General features: G+C 45.6%; 2 protein-coding genes across 4 annotated transcripts in view; both read right to left on the bottom strand.

Moving 5' to 3' along the window:
• Positions 1-2,511: 2,511 nt before the first annotated feature.
• LOC146186343 (protein Fe65 homolog) lies at positions 2,512-3,120 on the bottom strand. Its single transcript, XM_084608031.1, has 2 exons — positions 3,055-3,120; positions 2,512-2,919 (listed from the first exon to the last, which is right to left on the bottom strand). The coding sequence occupies exons 1-2, from the start codon at positions 3,118-3,120 to the stop codon at positions 2,512-2,514; spliced, it is 474 nt and encodes a 157-aa protein (XP_084464157.1).
• A 9,084-nt stretch (positions 3,121-12,204) lies between these two features.
• Positions 12,205-17,365, bottom strand: part of LOC146186342 (uncharacterized) — a 126,389-nt gene continuing 121,228 nt past the window's right edge. For all 3 annotated transcript variants that reach the window (XM_084607117.1, XM_084607118.1, XM_084607119.1), the window contains one exon: positions 12,205-15,514. In XM_084607117.1, coding sequence (XP_084463243.1) covers positions 15,215-15,514 — 300 coding nt within the window. In that variant the 3' untranslated portion in view covers positions 12,205-15,214. The remainder of the gene's footprint in view (positions 15,515-17,365) is intronic.

Below are 17,365 nucleotides of genomic sequence, written 5' to 3'. Positions count from 1 at the left end.
TTCAAGACCCGATTTTGCAAAACCGCCGGTGCTCCTCAGCTGCTTCTTCCTTTTCCCAGCTGTCGAAGGCATCGCGTTTTTGCTCTACCAAACATGACATTAGCACCGAATATCACCCCCAAACCAACGGTCTTACTGAGCGCCTCAACCGTACTTTCACTGATATAACTGCTACGTATATTTCCCCGAACCATCGTGACTGAGGTCTCGCTATCCCACACGTTACATTCGCTTATAACTCCTCCCGCAGCGACTCTGCCTGTTATTCTCGCTTGTAACTAGTGTACGGTCTCGAGCCGCAATTTTCTTTCGACAGGCTGCTTCCAAAGTGTACCCGTCCACGTTCTGAATATACCCACGACACCGTTGGTCATGCAGGCCACAGTCACGAACACGCCCGATCTCGCTTGCTAGCGTCGCAAGCCTCAAGGCAGGAATCCTGCAGCCGTCTTTCACCGCATGGCCTCATTCTTTCCTGGGTCCATTGTTTTGCTGTTAATGCCATCTCTCCGCGTCAGACTCCGAAAAACATCTCTCCCCTTATTTTGGCTTACACTGTATGCGCCATAAGGTCACTGACCCGAAGCCGTCCCCTATCAGATCGCTCGGCCTTCCCGGAGTCCACACTTTAAGCAGCGCTCTCTACATGACAATCGGGCTTGTTGCGCGCCTGTAGCTTTACCACTCTATGTGCTCTGCCAGTGCATCATCGACACTATAGGACGGGGTCGTTCTCGTAGGGATGCCGTGCCACGGATAAGCAAGACAACGAGAACGAACTTCTTGGGTTTTCTGGCGCTCTCGATCCGTGTTTTGTACTGTTTCTGTCTATGTTCCTGCAGGGAGCATGCCCACCGGTCTTCGAGAGAGCATAGCACCAGTGTCCTGTACATGCTATTAGCTCCCTGCGGGAGCATATACAGCAACACTAGTACTGTGCTCTCTCGATGACTTATGCGTTGTGTCCGGTTGCCCTGGCATCTCCCTTGTCTCAGACCATAAATAATGCAAGGGCATTCGAAGTCACTTCGGAAGGAAAGCGCAGCTTTCCTCAAAAAAAAAAAAAGAAAAAAGGATGTCAAATCAAATCGACCTGCCAGCAGCCCCTGCCACAATCCGTTAAACGAACGCCAAGGAAGGAAGCAGACTCCACGCGCCCCTCAAAAGTGGTGCCGTCCCCAAAAACCGAGTTACAGAGCTAAGGGCAAATTTTACGTGCAAAATTCAGAAGTCTTGCCGCATTAAATAGGCTTAGTTAGGCTCATTAGGCTTAGCTAAGTCTAATAAAGCTTAATAAGGCTCAGGAGGATGCAATTAAAGCCAGCATGTTAAGACAGCAAAGTACTACAGTAATATGACCTTACAGACCTCTAGGGTCAGCAAGACCTAAAGAGCAGGCTTAGGAAGTCGTATTCCCGCCAACGTTAGTTCAGATACGTGCAGTCTTTAAGCATTTAATTAGTGTTATTAGCTTTTACTTTGACCCTGACTTTGGTAATTTGTTGTAGTATTCATGGCAGTAATGGTCCCTCCGCGTAAGAGTATATCCATGTCGAGCAAAGCTAGCTTGGTAAGTTGCAATAGCAACACTCGGTCAGGCGGTCTGAAACAGGACATTCGAGAGATCCATCGTGCCAGGCTAGAAGTGCTTCCGCACTAAAAGTAGCCTTATAAACCCTGCTGCCAACAGCTACTTGGCACCAATGTATAAAGTAAGGCTGCATCTAAAGATGGTCTCTGTGATTCGAGCACATAAATGAAAGAACCAACTGATGGCCTGTTTTAAACATCGTTTTATATCAAGGGGTGCAATTATTTCAGAGAACAGCTTATGGGCGTCCGTACCTGCATAGATTCAGCGTCGTCGTCGTTAGCGTGGTCATTGACGTAACCCTGCCGTATGCAACTACATGCAACGCTTGGCGGGTATTAGCATAGCTAAACCCCGACTTGCACGGTTAGCCGGTGCAGAGAAGAGAGCTAGAAATCCCTTCTCCACATTTAGAAGGGAGGAAAAATGGTGAGAAGAGGAAGGGAGGGCGAAAAGAGAAAGGAGAAAGGGTGGGTTACTAATTGGGCTTGCTCGGGTATCTCGAAGTGCGGCTACCATGGCAGGCGGAGATCATGATGGAAGCTGACGGCTGCGCAACCGACGGTCATGCTATGCAAAGACGAAAGTTGACTACCGCAAAAGCAGCACGTTGTGTCAAGAACGCAGGAACGCACTCTGACAAGGGCGAGAATGAAAGGCGGAGGACAGGGATGCAGTGGAAGAGTAAAAGGTGGAAGCGTATACGGTGGAAAGTGTAATAACGCGGGTTGTTACGGCACCTGTTCAGCTGAGAAGCCAGCATCGGTGTTGTAGTTAGCGTTGTGGCAAGACAGGACTATCCAGGGTTGAAAAGGGTTCAAATGACCCGTGCCCTCCGTTCTCAGGGGCCCGCCGACAGTTGGAAAAAATGGCGGATTTCGAGATCTGGCCTGAGAAATTGTCAAATCATCTTCCTGGTTTCACATTATTAAAATTAGAGCACGCCCCTCGCCCCAGCGGCCTACACCATCCATGCCCCGGCCCTGGGACAAGTCCACAATGCAGCGGTTCAATTCCCGGCTCGACCGTTCAGGTGTCAGCACACTCTCGGGGATTTCTGACCAGCCCAGAGAGCGCACGGCAAAACGCAGGGATCTCCCATTGCCAGGGGCCACTTCCTCCTGTGACTCTGCAGCGGGTAGCTCTGCCGATGGCTGTGGCTGCGGCCGGCTCTCGGGTGTCGGTGCTGGCGAACGCACCACACCCTCTCGTAGCCGCTCCCGCTGGATGGTGCCCGTGTGGATGTGCCAGTAGTAGGGCCCATCATCATCCAGGTGCCGTTCCCAGCCCTCGGGCAAGGCCTGCTGTTCAGCCTCGTCCACCTCTTTCTACGATGGAAGGTTGTTGTCCCCATCTGGCTGGTCAAGCATGGGCGCACTGTTCAGGTCAATGCCCATGGACTGAACGTGCAGCTGCGCATAGCTCCAGCGACTTTTGACTTTTATAGGCACATTTAGGTTTACGTCCAAGTCGCCTGGGTCCTCGGCATGCTCCAAGCAGAAAGCGTGGTTGGCGCTTAGGTAGTTCATCTGGTCAGCATTCGACCATCCTTGTTGCACAATGCACGGAGGTGCCACCAATTAGAGAAGCAATTCCGTATGCTTCAAAATCTGTTCGTTACATCGTACGCTTAAAATCCCAAAGCCAGCCTCATAGTTCGCCAGTCAAAGCACAAAACTTTGTACTCGCCCAAATAAATGAAAAAAAAAAAATCCAAATGACTTTAGCTGGTTCTAACTGGTTTCAGTTCTCTCCAGCTGATACACTCAACTGGCATTAACTGGTCCAAGATTCTGACCAGCTGGAAGCCAGCGAGCCCCAGTTTGTGGCCAAGTGAAATAATGGGTCCTAGCTTGCTTTTAGTTGGGAGTCAGGTCGTACAAGCTGGCAAACCAACTGACCTCTGTCATTACTGCTGTTGAGGTCAGTTTTATTAATCTGAGCGTATAGAGTGAAAGCTGCCCCTAAAGCATTAAATTATTAGTTAGAGATTATGACTGCGCATAACTGACAGCCGTCTCAACAATTTGTCGCAGGTAGAAACGAAGGTTTTTGAGGCGGGTAAACACGGAAGAAACTCTTCCACCAAAAGGCTCGAAAACGCTTATAGCAGAATAAATACCCATTTTCACTCGCTTAAAGGTGGAATGAAGAAAGCAAAGATGTTACACGAATACAGGCTTCATTTGAAAGTTGAATTGTTGTGAGATATTTAAACTTTTCTTCTTCGTGGAAGCGTGTAAAGTTCTGTTACGCTTTAATGACTGTCAGCATGCGAGAGTCGTTGTCCAGCGCGACTTGATTATAGGCGTCCCGAAGGTCTAAAATGCTGAACTGCTCTCCTCCGACTAAGCTGGCAAACAAGTCAATGACTGGGAGCGGATACTGTTTGATCTCACACATCGGGTTTAGCGTGACTTTGAAATTTCCGAAGATGTGCACTAAATCGTCTTAAAGCAGCGCGAAACACAGGACAAAGAACAGGAGACGACACAAGCGCTTGTGTCGTCTCCTGTTTTTTGTCCTGTGTTTCGCGCTGCTTTAAGATGAATCCAATCCAACTCGCCCAGTTTTCTATACTCGTATATATGCGCACTGAGCCATCTTTTTTTAAGACCGGAACAATGGGCGTCGCCCATTCCGAGTAAGGTACCGAGGATATTATACCAGCAGCTTGGAGCCTATCCAGCTCCTGTGACTTTTTCGCGAAGAGCAAAAGGAAGCTTTCTTGCCTTGCAAAATTTTGGAATCGCTCCGCTTCTCAGATGTATCCGTGCCGGCGGGGCTTTAATGAGTCCGGTACCTTCTGAGAACAGGTGCGCGTGCTGCTGCAGTAGTGCCGAAGCAGTTGGCGAGACCATTTGGGGCGCCACGCTTTCAATTTCAGGCTGTGCCTTCACGTGTAGCACAGCTCGGCCTCTGTCGTTCAGCTTCTGTAACAAATCTCGCCCACAAAGGCTTGAACTTTTGCAGTCCAACACCACCAAGTTACACTGCACTGTCACCGCCGGATAAGAAACTTCCATATTGGGGACAACCAATACCGGCAATGGGCCACGGTAACAAGATAACTTTATCACTGCCTTCTAATGAGGCGGCCAGCACTGACGATGCTTTTCAAAGATTGCCTTTGGAATAACGCAGACCGGCGAACCAGTATCAATATCCATCTTTAAGTTCATGTCATTCCACGCGAAGATCTGTTGAATGGGTGGCACAAGCGACAGCCCTGTACTCAAGGACCAAATCTGGGATGCGCTGCTATCGCTGTCTTCTTCGTCTAAGGTTTGAGCCTTTACTGTCATTGTTCTGTAAAGGCGGTCTTTTGACAGACACATTTTTGCCAGATGGCCTTGTTGCCCACACTGAAAGCACCGGCGCTTTTTAAAGCGGCAAGCTGTGGACTTCTGTCCGTAGTTTCCGCAACATCGGAATAGTTTCTGTGCACCAAAGGTCTGCTTCTTTATATTAGGCACACTGCGCTGAAAGATCCTGTTTACTTTCCCTTCTTCGGGGTTGCCTGTCACGCATTGGGCGTCGACTTCCGCACTTCCTGCAGCTAATGCGAGAGCCTCTGCTTCTTGTAAAGTAAGGTCTTTCTTCGCCAACAGCTGCTTTTGTACGTTATTCGACCTGACGCCGCACACAATACGGTCTCTGATCATTCTGTCCAACATCGATGAGAAATTGCAGTTTTGAGCTATTTGTATTACGGCAATTATAAATTCCTGCACTGACTCCTCCGCCTTCTGAGACCGATTGAAACACTTATAACTCTGGTACAAAATCAAATATGTGCAAATATGAACAACTTCGATGATTGCTTGCTTGAAGGCATCGATGGAAACCTCGCTCTGTGCGCTCTTTACCTGAATGCGGTTATACAAAGTTGAGCGGTACACTCCTTATCTTCTAATCACCATCACCATCACCATCAGCCTGATTATACCCACTGCAGGGCGAAGGCCTCTCCCATATTTCTCCACTTAACCCGGCTCTGTGCTAGCTGCATCCACTTGACCCCTGCGAACTTCTTAATCTCATCCGCCCACCTAACTTTCTGCCGCCCCCTGCTACGCTTCCCTTCCCTTGGAATCCAGTTTGTTACCCTCAGCGACCATCGGTTATCCTCTCTTCGCACTACATGTCCTGCCCATGTCCAGTTCTTCTTCTTAATTTCTACTAGAATATCAGTAACTTGAGCTATTTCTCTGACCCACTCTGCACGTTTTCTATCTCTTAATGTTACCCCTACCATTTTTCGTTGCATAGCCCTCTGGGTTGTCCTCAACTTAAGTAGAACTCTTTTGGTTAGCCTCCACGTTTCAGCCCCATAGGTGAGTACAGGCAAGATGCAACTGTTGTATACTTTCCTCTTGAGCGATACCGGTAAGCTGCTAGTCATTATCTGCGAGTGCTTGCCAAATGCGCTCCATCCCAATCGTATTCTTCTTGTTATTTCCTTTTCGTGGTCCGGATCTGCGGTTACTACCTGTCCTAAGTAGACATATTCGCCTACTACTTCCAGTATTTCGCTACCTAATGTAAACTGCTGTTCCTTCCCGAGGCTGTTGAACATTACCTTAGTCTTCTGCATATTGATTTTCAAGCCTACCTTTCTACTTTTCCTGTCTAGGTCATCAATCATTATTTGCAGTTCATCCCCCGAGTTGCTTAGCAAGGCAATGTCATCAGCAAATCGCAGATTACTGAGGTATTCTCCATCTACCCTTATCCCTAACTGCTCCCATTCCTAGTCTCTGAATACTTCCTCTAAACAAGCTGTGAATAGTACTGGGGAGATTGTGTCTCCTTGCCTAACACCTTTCTTTATGGGAATTTTGTTACTTTCTTTATGCAGAACTATTTCACGTACGGCTCGTCTATCCCCTGATTTCGCAATGCCTTCATCACCGCCGAGGTTTCAACTGAGTCAAATGCTTTTTCGTAATCAATGAATGCTATGTATAAGGTCTGGTTATATTCCGAGCATTTTTCTATCACCTGATTGATGGTATGGATATGATCGATAGTAGAGTACCGTTTCCGAAACCCTGCTTGATCCTTTGCTTGATTGCAGTCTAAGGTCGTCCTGATTCTATTTGTGATTACCTTAGTAAATACCTTATACGTAACAGACAGTAAGCAGATTGGTCTGTAATTTTTAAGGTCCTTAGAGTCCCCTTTCTTGCGAATGAGGATAATGTTTGCATTCTTCCATGGTTCCGGTACCGTGGATGACACCAGGCACTGCGTGTACAGGGTGGCCAGTTTTTCTAGCACGATATCCCCCCCGTCCTTCAGCTAATCTGTAGTTATCTGATCCTCTCCAGCTGATTTCCCCCTTTTCATAGTTGCTAGTGCTTTCTTGACCTCGTCCTTTGTCACTGGTGGAACGTCTGACTGTTTTTCCCTACCGCCAATCTCATTATGGTCCTGACTACTTTGGCTACTGTAGAGATCTGTATAGAACTCCTCGGCTACTTTGACTATCTTTCCATATTAGTGATGACGTTGCCCGCTTTGTCCCTTATCGCATACATCTGGTTTTTGCCTATGCCCAATTTCTTCTTTACCGCTTTAAGGCTTCCCCCGTTCTTCACAGCATGCTCAATTTTCTCCATGTTATACTTCCTTATATCGGCCACCTTGCGCTTATTGATTAGCTTTGATATCTCGGCCAATTCGATCTGGTCTGTTGGATTGGAAGCTTTCATACTCTGGCGTTTCTTAATCAAATCTTTCGTCTCCTTAGACAGCTTGCCGGTATCCTCTCTAACTATCCTACCGCCTACTTCTACCGCGCACTCAGTAATGATATCTCTGAAATTATTGTTCCTTGCCTCTAGGGTAATGTCGCCATCCTCAGTTAGAGCTGCAAACCTATTCTGTAGCGAGATCCTGAACTCTTCTGCCCTCCCACTCACCGCTAATTCGTTGATGGGTTTCTTTCTTACTAATCTTTGTCGTTGCTTCTTCAGATTTAGGCTAATTCGGGACCTCACCATCCTGTGGTCACTGCATCGCACTTTCCCGATTACCTCTACATCTTGCATAACGGCGGGGGTTGAACACTATCTTCTAATAATGTTCCTGTAAGGGTTCCACGGACATATCAGGCAGGTGCCGTGCTGGAAAGGATCTCGCAATGCCTTCACAACCTAGCTGCGACACAGCAGTGGGCTCTTCTTAATTATCTGCTTGTTCGCAAAAATCATCAGCGCGTGCTGCTGATGAGTTGTTCATGTTTAACACAGAAGCCGGTGCGCGGAGCTATTGCGCAAATCGCATACAAATGAAATCTCGATAGTCAGAAAGTAGTGGAACTACGAAGTACAAGCCTTACCTCCCTTTTCTTCCTTTAATAACCGCGGTTCTAGGAACTGGTGACTGTCCCGACTCTTTTGTGTAAGGAAATAGACCGAACCGCGTCATGCCTTTTTGTCAAAGCCCTATAGAAATGGCATTAGGAAAAAACTGCATGTAGTCACAATCATAAAAATGCTTCGAGTAGAATGTTTCCTTTGGTGAGCTTGAATTTATCTCTCTTCTCAGCAACGCCGCATTGCGCCGCGAGCTTTTAACCCAATGGAAGATTGCATCGTCGTGTCCACAGCTATTCGTGCATCCGAACACATACATAGTTGTGTTGTATCAGGTGCACAACACTAAGTTAACATGTTTTGTACATCCGCAACGCACCCAAGACGAGGAACAGTGCACGCCGAAAGCCCCCTTCGTTGGCTCTGAATGCCTCCGGATCCTCACAGTGACGTCACAACGGACGGAGAAGCGAGGCTTCTCTCTCCGCTTTCCTCCCCTGTTGCAGCCGCGCGGGGCACGGGAAATTTGAATTTCGCGCTTTCAGTCGGCGGTAGCGCAAGTGTTTTATGCATAATAATAAAAAAAAAAACTTCACAGACATGATCAAAAAATAATCTACTTCAAAAATCTTTAGTATTGGCACATTTGAAAACCGCTGCAGTGTCCCTTTAAGAGTAGAAGCGATAGCACGGCTTAAGTGTTCACCCCGTTTTAAAGGAAAGTGCATTTACGCGAGTGCATTATCAGTGCATTATCGGAGCCATTGATGCTGACCCGTAATACACTTGAAGGCGGAGCTTAAGCAACCACCCTGTATTTGGCCGACCGCCTTCTCCGGCATTTGCAGCGGCTTTTCGGGCGCTGAACGAGCAGCATACGCTATCTCGTGAAGTGTAAATTTATTATGTGAATTTACAGAAAAAATCATGTGCGTGATACATGCAAAAGTGCTTCTGTTTTAAAAGCGGAAATTATGCAAAATCTAAACATGCTGTCTTTTTAAATGTGGATAATGTGTATACACAATGTTATCATATATTACTGATTATTTGAGCGTGTTAAATGTTTATTCTTGTGTCAGTTCATTAACGATTTCTTTTTCTACAGGTGCCGCCATTTCGAAAAGATATAAATCCCCGGATTATGACAACGTTTAATAAACATTATTTGCTACATTCATAATATCGCATTTTCTGCTGAAGCACCGCGTGAGCTTCTATTCGTCTTACTATAGGCGAATTCACAAAACTATTAGATGACTGGTAGCGTATTTACGGTAGAAAAAATTGCAGACAGCTTATTAGCAAGGCAAATCTCTACTTCGTCTCTGCTCGCACGCAGCCAATTGTCCTGCACTGCCGAATTAGCGAAGAAACCTGTCATGTTCAAGCAACAGCGCTAGAGGACGAAGACTATAGCAAGAAAGGACACACGACGGCGCTGAACTTACAACTGTCTAAACTTCACCCATGAAATTCCTCAGGAAGGTGTTCTGCAGTTCTTTGATTTGAAAATGACATTTCAGCCGAGCCATATCTGTTGGTAATATTCTCCCAGAAGCGAGAAGCCCTTGCTGAACTATAAGTCTTTTCACTCCAAGTTTGTAAAAACCGGTATATAGTTACGAGTTGTTTAGGTATGGCAGTGAAGAAGTCTTGCCCTCATCAAATGAGCACTATAGTGTCGCCCCTCACGTAAACAGTTGGAAGGAAGCTGGTACCCTGACACAGTTCTTGCTTCAAGTGCAGAAAGAGTTATTCGAATGTCGAAGTCTTCTGAGCGCATTTCGGAACTGCGAACGGCTCCTAAAGAATGCAAGGTGGCGGTTATGCCATATATGCATGCCTTATCTCACAGACTGAAGAGTTGAGGCTAGGTACGGAGTGTACGTTGTATTCTCAGCCCCCAACAAACTAGAAAATTTGGGGGCTGCCGTTCAAAGGGAGCGTGAAGGACGCAAAATAAATAACTGTAACATCAAGCATGTAAATGGGCACGTTTCGTGTCACAAGAGTGCAGTGTACCAAATTCATTCCTTGTGGACTCAAGTATCAAAGTTAGGCTCGTGGAGCATTGTAACTCATTAGACAAGAAAGCCACAAACCTAGCCAAATATTGCTTTTCTTGTAAATGCATTCCATTCTTTGCAGATACAGAAGTGTTTTTGTGCACAATGACCTTCGCACGAGGGAGCTGGCTGAGACATTCCATATAATCAGGAAAACAGACAGGTGTGTCAGCACACCTTCTGTTGCTTTATCGGCCAAGGAAATGAGCCTAATACACAATGGATAATGGCTCAGAGTACACACGTGTGTTCTTGAAGTGGTTTTATCCTTGATAAGTACGTCTGGGTTTGACGCACGTTTTTGACCTTACGCATGTGCACAGATTTGACTAGAGTATAAAATGTGTGCTTTCCAAATAAAAAAACAGCTGTAAGCACAGCGCCATTGCATGTGCCTTGTTGCTCTAGTTTTTGTCCTCTAGCGCTGTTGCTTAAACATGATTGATCCCCAACTAGCCCGAACATCTGTTCTTACTGAACTAGAAATCACGTTAAGTAATGCCGAAAGTTGGGCGAGTTGGTTAACTCGCCCAACTTTCGGCATTACTTAACGTGATTTCTAGTTCAGTGGGCTCTTTTCCTTGTAACAACTTCATAGCGCTTGTCCGTGTCTTACTTCCTTCCGTCCTTCGTGTACTTTCGCGCTATTTTCCATCATGAATGTTAACCAACTCGCCCAACTTTCGGCATTACTTAACGTGATTTCTAGTTCAGTGGGCTCTTTTCCTTGCAACAACTTCGTAGCGCTTGTCCGTGTCTTACTTCCTTCCGTCCTTCGTGTACTTTCGCGCTATTTTCCGTCATGAATGTTAACCAACTCGCCCAACTTTCGACATCTGTTCTTCTTTAGCGAAGAAAATAACTTCCCGAAAGATTCATTTTCATTTTTTCACGAATAGACATACCGATTTTTGAGGGAGAATGTTATGTGTCCTGTTAATTCCTACAATACCTCAGTATGGATGCCAGTCTCTACATCTGCGATGTCCCCCCCCCCCCCCCCCCGCATATACAATTAAATATGGCGTCTGCTCTCTGTAGGAAATTATAGAACACTTCAAGTCTCAAACACATCAACAGGGGGCGGGGTGGAGTGGTGGTGCTTCTGAGAGGCTCATAGCAAAATATTGTAGGAGATCGCCTCAGGAAAATGGATGAAAATAGGTGGGCAGGTAAAGTATTTAAATGCTTGTACAAAAAGGGCACTTACTCACAGTGGCGGAAAAGGACAAGAAAACAAAACCAGTATGTAGGAAGGCAGGATGGAGAAATAAAGAAGATTAAATGACAGGCAAATTAACACAGATGCTAAAAACTGGAGTAATTCAATGGAAAAGAAGACTACCCTAGACATATATAGAAAATTAAAAACTCGCATTAAGAAGGATATATCCTATGACCACTCAAGAGGCAGCGGCCTCCTCTTTGAAGCTAGATCAGAATGTCTTAGAACCAGAAGCTACAGAAGGAAGTTTAGTCAAGAAGATGAAACTTGTGCTATGTGTAGTAGATGCGCAGAAACAACTGAACATCTTATAATGGATTGTGGCAGTATCCATCCAGATGTTGATGCAGACACAATCACTCTAGCCGAGTCCCTGAGGTTTAGAGGTAACAAAGGAAGTGTGAAAGGAGCAAGATTTTAGAAGCTGTCACAACCGTATGTTGAACCATACAGCAGCGCAAGGCAAAGTGCGAGGCAAAGCAGCGCAAGGCAAAGAAGCACAAGGCAAAGAAACAAAAGTACAAATGTACTGTGGCTTGCACACTACCAGGATGTAATATGAAATATGGAGTTTCAATAGACTGTCATCACACAGAACTTGCTTCCTCTCTCTGCATCTTCTATAAGCAAGGTACCTCCTGAATGCATCAACATACATTTAAGAAGACATGAACGCTGCACTTGATAAGAATGAAATATATATTAGCACTGGGTTGGAAACTCAGCACGATGTTCACAACTTTACTGTTTTAACCATGATAAATAGTGATATCAGATTAACGGTTTGCATCTCAGTATTCTCAGCCATAACCTTTCTAAGGTTATAATGCTGACAACGTAGTGTTTTTAAAGTCAACAACCTGTCTCGAACTAAGTGAAGAAAATTGTTTTTTAAAAAGGAAGGGAAATGCAGCTTCATTTTCTCCGATCTCATACGACAGATCACTTCGCTGCAGACATGCACTCAAGCAGAAGGAAAGTACGCCAGACCACAGATAAACACTTGCAAAGAGAACTTTGTTTACTTATTGGAAGCATAAAACAAGCAATACAGTTGTGCGCGCAAGTGCATGTTCATCCAGTGCCCGATGACGCAAGCAGGGTTTCAAACAGCATGGGCTACGACTCGAAGGCCAACCACAGGACTCTACGCAACTTTCAAACCACGAAAGTTGTTCACAGGGGCAGAAGAAATAGTTGGTTACACACACTCCGAAACGCCGTGTTGCGAGTAAAGATCGGAAGAAATTGCCATCCACAACTGTAAACTTGCCTGGCACATTACACCTCCAAAAATATTTACAACCTTGTCAGCACACCAGTTTGCCATTGTAAACCACAGAGCTTTCACTTGTTTTGGAAATACCTTTTGCAGTTTGCCCATATGGTAACTTCACTTTGCATATCAGTGCTCTTGGAAAGAAAAAGGCTCTTGACAGCTTACCAAACAAAGTACTAAAAGCAAACAAAGTGCTGTTTTCTTGCCAGTCATAACTAAAGACAATAACGAGAAATGAGATGCATTTTGCTATCCACTTACACAAAACATAATTGAAAAAGGCTCAGCACACAACACCCGACATTTCTGGCTACCTGTATTTGGTTTTCATTGCTCAGGACAAAAATTTCAACACCAAACTGATGCTAGGTTTGATATTGACACAAATAAGACAAGCGTCTGACCGAAAATGATGATGCAGGCAAAAATGTAGTCATATTTAATTTCACATCAGATCAGGACAAATATCTTGTTCTCTGCTGCCCCATTTTAATGGTCTATAACACGGTCCCCCATATTTTCCTTGCAATTACAGTGTTTTGCATATACGACCAGTACACAGTATAAAGTTTGCAGTGAGAAGACATTCAGTGGCTTGGCAACAGGACTGACATGGACAAAGAACCTGCCCAGGAACTTCCTCTCCAGTGCTCGTCCTTCAGCTCATGTCAACAACATTCCACAACAACGGCAACAATATATTTCAGTACAGACCATCGCAGCTCACCACCACAGCAGCAGGCTACTGACAGCATTCACAAGGGAAAAAGCTTCATCTATAACCAGCTAAAGCAGACACATAATATCGTCTATAAGTATTTACTGCATGTGTAGCTATTTATGTGTATCATATTTAGTTTGAGAGCAGCAGGAAAGAAAACACGTCTGCGAAGCACTCGCTATGCTGAAATGGCACACTCAAATACCCTCTTAATGCACTTTCGTCCAATTACACACATATCATGCCTAATATAAATTACTGGCTATAAGATGCACTAGCACACACACAAGGCAGTCTCCCAGCGATGCCCCGACTTCCCGAACACCAACTTCCTGCTGCTGAAGGCGCTGTGGAGAAAACTGGCACGTACCAGAGATTGCTCACAAGTCTTTCAGTCCCAACAGCACAGAATCATACCCTAGCACTCTTCGAGAACTGCGCCTACTTCGAGAACAATTAGATGTTCTTGATTCATGTTTGGGAGATGCAAGCTGTATACAGTAAAGGTCTGCTGTATGTTTTTCTACTGAAATGCATCAAAGGAATATACACTGCTTTCAAGCCAACGAAAGAGCAAGCATATGTTACAGTGCTTGATTCAGGCAGCTTCCGTAAGCACCAAGTTGTGCTCTTGCTCTCATCATGCAACATGTCACGTAGTTTGCTGATGGTTATAACTAAATGCCTCAACCACAGATCAGCATTGTTTAGCCATTTAATGCACCACTTACTTTAAATACTGATCTTAAGACAAAAATTATGCCCTTGCTACAGGGTTCAGCTTCATATGTACATTGTGTGCCCTCGCCATCTTTATCATTAAAACAAATTGTAGGGAGCATAATTATTATTAAGAAAAATCGATGGCGGTATGGCAACAAAGAGAGATAAATTTGAGGTAACATCATCTGCAAGCTTTGTTTTGTTTAGGTTTTTGGAGGTGGTGGGCTATCAAAGACATTTTATTTTGTGAAGTTATACAATATGGCTGTATAATAAAAGGCAGGTCATGTGCAGGTTTAAATAACACCTTTCCCAGTAGCTAATTGAAACATTATTAAAGGTCTGCATGTTCACTGCTAGAACTCTTCTGAAAATTTGTATTCATTAAGCCCTAACTGTTCGCTGTTTAGAAAATTTGCAACACCAAATTGTTACAGAGAATGTAGCAATTTACCTTCTCATGCATCCGCTGCCTGCAACTAACAGCTTTATACACTTCACTGTGTCATCATTCCAGTTCCAATGAGCCAATCCAATCTCTTGCACATTAAACACGGCACAGTCTGTACAATGCACTCATTAAAGGAGGTGCTTTCATGCTACACGACCAAGGCGCCAACTTCTTGACCTCAACTGTAAAACCAATATGGTCAGACTGAAGCAACTTTTCTATTGAAGGATGTTCTTGCTTATGGGTGATCCAAACATTATAGCATTTTAGCAGACTCAAGCCATGAACGGGACACACTGAATACCTTATTTCTCATGAAAAACACAAACATCCAAACAAACAAAGAAGATGGCAGAGCCTGTGTGCTTCTTCACTGAACATCAATAAGTCTTAACACATAAGCTGCCGCCTTTGCTTCACGTCAGCATCACCATGTCAACACATCGTCATCCATGTCATCGATTGAACTCATTTCACAGACCATCTAACTTAGAACTGCGGAAGTCACTGTACAGGTCCCACGCAAGCCCTCGTGACTGTGTATGTGTTGTGGTGGTGGAATAGCAGAGATGAGTGGAGGCTTCGACGTTGCCCTTCCCCGCACTGTCTCGGCGCTCTGTTCGTTGGTACCTTCGGCGAGGCCAGATCGGCGGGGCCAGTTCGGCAGGGCACTTGCAGCACGGTTTCCTACCATGGTGCATGCCGCAGATAGTGGTACGGAACGGTCAGAATGCTGACGCTGCTCCATGCAGTCTCAAGGTTCTTTTTTTTTTCTTCTAAAAGCCGCTGCCCATTGTCGACACCCTAGGGCGCGGTACGACGCCTTCTCGCCTCACGGGTCAGTCTTGCCAGGGGAGTCTACAGGCGACGACGAGTAGAAGGACGGCTGTGTTGTGTACAGTGGCGCACCCACGACAGGCAAGCCACCGACGCCGTTGCAATAGGAGGATCCCGATGACGCCTGGGAACGAGCTGTAGAGGGACCTTGTGAGGATTGTGCAGAGCGGGGTCGCTCTGCCCGCTCACGCTGCATGAAGCTGGTGGCTGCCTCAAGAAAGTTCATGGTGGCCTTCAGTATCTCGGCTTCTTCCTGGGCACGCTTCTTCTCCAGCTCGAGCGTTTCTTCTTCCACCTACACAGCAAAAACATTGCTGATTATTGTAGACACCTTAGACATATCGCTAGTCTCTGCTGGCACCCACGAAATACCACCAAGCATTGCGGCAAACATAGCCTCCAGCATGTGCAGTTCCAGTGGCATTTTCACTTAAAAGAGTGCCACAACAAATGTGTATCTGGCATGCAGGTATATAGAATGCTAGAACAACAGACCATCTGCTGAGGGCACGAGGATATGCCACACCACAAATTTCGACCTGAACCCAATATATTGTAGCTGCAGTTTTGCCATGGCTTCTGTGCTCCATTTAATTCTGTCTTCCCTGCAATTGACATTTACTATATTCTTCCGTGAAGAACAATTCTCAATTATTCTGCTGGAAAAAAGTCACCCTTTTTCACGTTTTTGTTTTGTTCAAAATCTAGCAAACAACCATTTTCGACTTAAATATGCAGAGTACATTGAGACCTACTTCAACTGATGCCAGCGCTACGACTTTCCAACCACAGCACTTCCTTCGCTCAAACCAAAGCAGAGCTTGAAGAAACATGATGTGTTATTAGTAGAACCCCGCTATAGTAAACGCTGATATAGTAAAAACTCGGATATAGTAAAGGTTTGGTTTGGTTTGTGGGGTTTAACGTCCCAAAGCAACTCAGGCTATGAGAGACGCCGTAGTGGAGGACTCCAGAAATTTCGACCACCTGAGGTTCTTTAACGTGCACTGACATCGCACAGCACACGGGCGCCTTGCTTTTCGCCTCCATCGAAAAGCTGCCGCCGAGGCCGGGATTCGATCCCGCGTCCTTGGGAACAGTAGTCGAGCGCCGTAACCACTGCGCCACCCCGGCGGGGTCGGATATAGTAAAGTGAAACCAAAGTTCCAGTTCATCTTCCATAGACGACAGTACATTTTTCCCCCTTTGTAGTAAAGACATTTTTGGTAAAAATCGGTTATAGTAAAGTGCGTCTGGCCATGGCGACGACTTTCCACAAAATGACATAACCACCCGCGCCCTATCTAAAATCGCGAAGCAAAGATTTTTTTTTTTTTCTGAAAACAAAAAATCAATGCCGAGTGTTTCATTAAATGGCTTTACCACTTGGCTTAACAGCATTCAGAAGAAGCCAACTTTACGTACGCCTTAACGACATGAGGGAAGGATGCAGCGCATAGGAAAAAAAAAAAAAGTGAAGCTGTCTACAAACATAGAAGGCGACGCGGTCCGTTCAGACAGTAAAGGAGAGTAAAAGTGACGCGAGAAATAGGGAAGGGGAAGAAATGGGCGAACATTCGAAGCCCTGTGCTGCACGAAGTACGAGGCAAGAAGTGGAGCGCAGCATGTGCGGTCTTGCAGCACTTCGAGTGCCACGCACATTTATCATCTATTGCCTTCTACAAGAAAGAAATGGCAGAAAATGAGTCGTGTTTATGAGAGTACTGCAGGATCGCTCTGGCTCAGCCAGCGTAGCAGACTAGGTAGCAAGTAGCATAACGCGAAACCAAATTTGGCATCGCAAATGAAAGCGTGCGACTAAAAATTGACCTTCCGGCAGCAATTTACGCCTTAGGTGTTTTAATTATCAATTCCTTTTTTTTATTTTTTTGCAGAGGTAATTTAAATAATCGGTGCGCTTTTTTTTTTTTTTTTTTTTTTTTTTTAAAGCAGGACGCGAGTATGAAGTGAAGGAGGTCCAGCTCGTCGGGGAGGCGCTGCAAACTGCACGCCTCCGACGATCAACCCGCCGCCGCACTTCTTCTTGATAAACGCCTGTTGAGTGGGCTTACACATCTGGATGAATTTAAGGAGTGTTTGCGCATGGCTATCTCAGCCAGCACCGTAACGCGCGTAAGTTATCGTA

The sequence above is a fragment of the Amblyomma maculatum genome, chromosome 6 (assembly GCF_055883805.1).
Source record: "Amblyomma maculatum isolate TAMU_Amacu chromosome 6, ASM5588380v1, whole genome shotgun sequence".
Lineage (NCBI taxonomy): Eukaryota > Metazoa > Arthropoda > Arachnida > Ixodida > Ixodidae > Amblyomma > Amblyomma maculatum.
The sequence above is the reverse complement of the archived record's forward strand: the minus strand, read 5'-3'. Positions and strand labels throughout refer to the sequence as shown.